The 2,004-nt window shown below is 62.3% G+C and overlaps 1 protein-coding gene across 1 annotated transcript; it reads left to right on the top strand.

Moving 5' to 3' along the window:
* Nucleotides 1-851: 851 nt before the first annotated feature.
* On the top strand, nucleotides 852-1,475 carry LbrM_08_1120 (amastin-like surface protein, putative; the record flags this gene model as incomplete). Its single annotated transcript, XM_001562118.1, has 1 exon — nucleotides 852-1,475. The coding sequence occupies one exon, from the start codon at nucleotides 852-854 to the stop codon at nucleotides 1,473-1,475; it is 624 nt and encodes a 207-aa protein (XP_001562168.1).
* Nucleotides 1,476-2,004: the final 529 nt, after the last annotated feature.

Here is a 2,004-nt window from a genome sequence, read left to right as displayed (position 1 = left end):
CGCTCTCCTCTCTCTGCCTTCCTCCTCCGCTTCGTTGCGCCTGACCACTTCCTCACCGCGTGCGGCAGCTGGCCGCAGCCGCATTACACCGCGTGGTGTGCGCCTGTGCGTGGTGGCGCCTTTAGCCCTCCTCGACCAGTCGGCCTCCGTCACGGCCCCCCGCGCCTGCCTCTGCCTCCGCCTCCTTTGCGCTCTCTATACCAGGGGCGATGTGTGGGAGCGGGGCACAGTGCATGCATATATATGCCCCTGCCGGTGCGTGCCTCCCTGCGTGTGCAGCTGTGTGGTGGGGTGTGCGTCTGCGTGTGCGTGTGTCCCATCGCCTCCTCCCGAATTGCCGCCCTCTGCGTGTTGTTTGGTCTCCGGGCGTATGGGAGGTGGTTGGGGAGTGGCGGTGCTGCAGCACCCCTGCACCCACGCCGAGGCCCCTCCACACACGCTCTAGCTTCACGTTCTTCCCGTGCACCGCGCTACTGTGTTGCTGCCGAGACTGTGAGCTGAGGGCGGACGACGGTCAGGGGCGAGACGCCCTGTGTCGCCTGCCTCCCCGCTCCTCCCCGTCCTGCGCTGCTGCCGTCCCGTCCTGTCTCACGCCCACCTGCCACGCTGCCGTCCCCCTCCCACCTTTCTCCCTCTCTACCGCCCTCCCCTTTGCCTTGCCCCCCCCCCCCTTTCATGCCTCCCCTCTCTCACCACAAACACGCATCCACGCCCGGCAGCATGAACGACGTTGCTGTGCGAAGACTCTACTCGCTCTCGCTCTCTCCCACGCTCTCCCCATCCCTACGCCACCTCCCCTGCCGTGCACCGCCGCCTCACCTCTCTCCGCGTGCTGCTGTGACTCTGCGACAATGGAGTGGAATCTCATGCTGTTACTCTACGCGGCCCTCCAGATCATCGCGTTTTTATTGGTGCTGGTGGCGACGCCGCTCGAGATGTTTCGCATCACTGACAATCTAAGCGTCGTTAACGGATATTATTCGTTGTGGGGATCACACCAGAGTGTCGGTAATTTATCATTCTTCAGTTCCAGCGCTACTTTGTGGGCTGACTGCCCCGGCCGCCTGATGCTTTTCCGCCTTGCTCAGGCACTCGCTGTCCTCTCTATCTTCATTTTCGGCGCTGCGGGCGCCCTTGGCGTCGTCATGCTGTTCTGCTGCCCTCTCTTACGCTGGATATGCGTGATGCTCAACATTCTGGGTGCCGTCACCGTGTGCGTTGTCTGGGCTGCCATGGTGTTGACCTATTTCACTAATGAAGGCAGGACATGTCCAGCCCTCATGACACTTACAAAGTTTAGTGTCGGCTTCGCACTCCTCGTGGCTGCCTGGGTGCTGGATCTGATCAACATCACATTCTTAGTAGTTCCGTTCCGCATTATGCTTTTCGGTAAGGCTGAGAGTGGCGCCGACTTGGACAAAGCATCGAAAGGAGAGTCGGAAGAACATAGCAGCCAAAGGGAGGAGGAGGAGTAGTAGACGAGGGCATTGCGGCGGGCGACCCTGTCGGAGACGCGTAGGCGAGGGACCGCTCGAGCTGCCCCTGCCGTCATGGCACCGTTCTTTCATTGCTCCCATCGCATTGCTGACGGTGCGTGCGTGGGGAGGGTGTGAACTCGATTGCTGTGTTCGTGGCCTCCTCCGCGCACCACTTCGCTCGCCTTGCGCGCCTCTCTTTGTGCCTTTCTGCCTTCTTTCTTCCAACACGACGTGGTCCTGTGCGTGCAGGCGCATGCGGCAGTCTTTTTCATGCTCTTGTTTGTATTTTTCCTCCCCTCTTTTTGTTTGGCGCGCGCGTGCCGCCCCGCGACCTCGCTTCCTCTGTCGCCCACCTTATCCGGCGCTGCTGTCTCGCTGGCCGCCAAGCCTCTGTCTGCCGCGTGCGGAGGGACGGCGGCGTGTGCGCACGCTGTGCCCTCGTGCCCCTTGCCCCTCCTGTGCTGCTGTCTATGCTGCGCTCCCTCGCTCCTCTGCCGGCGCCTCTTCAGGCCGCCGTGTGCGCCGG

This window comes from Leishmania braziliensis, contig 102, assembly GCF_000002845.2.
Source record: "Leishmania braziliensis MHOM/BR/75/M2904 WGS CADA00000000 data, contig 102, whole genome shotgun sequence".
NCBI lineage: Eukaryota > Euglenozoa > Kinetoplastea > Trypanosomatida > Trypanosomatidae > Leishmania > Leishmania braziliensis.
Note: the sequence above shows the minus strand (reverse complement) of the source record. Positions and strands in the feature narration are given on the sequence as shown.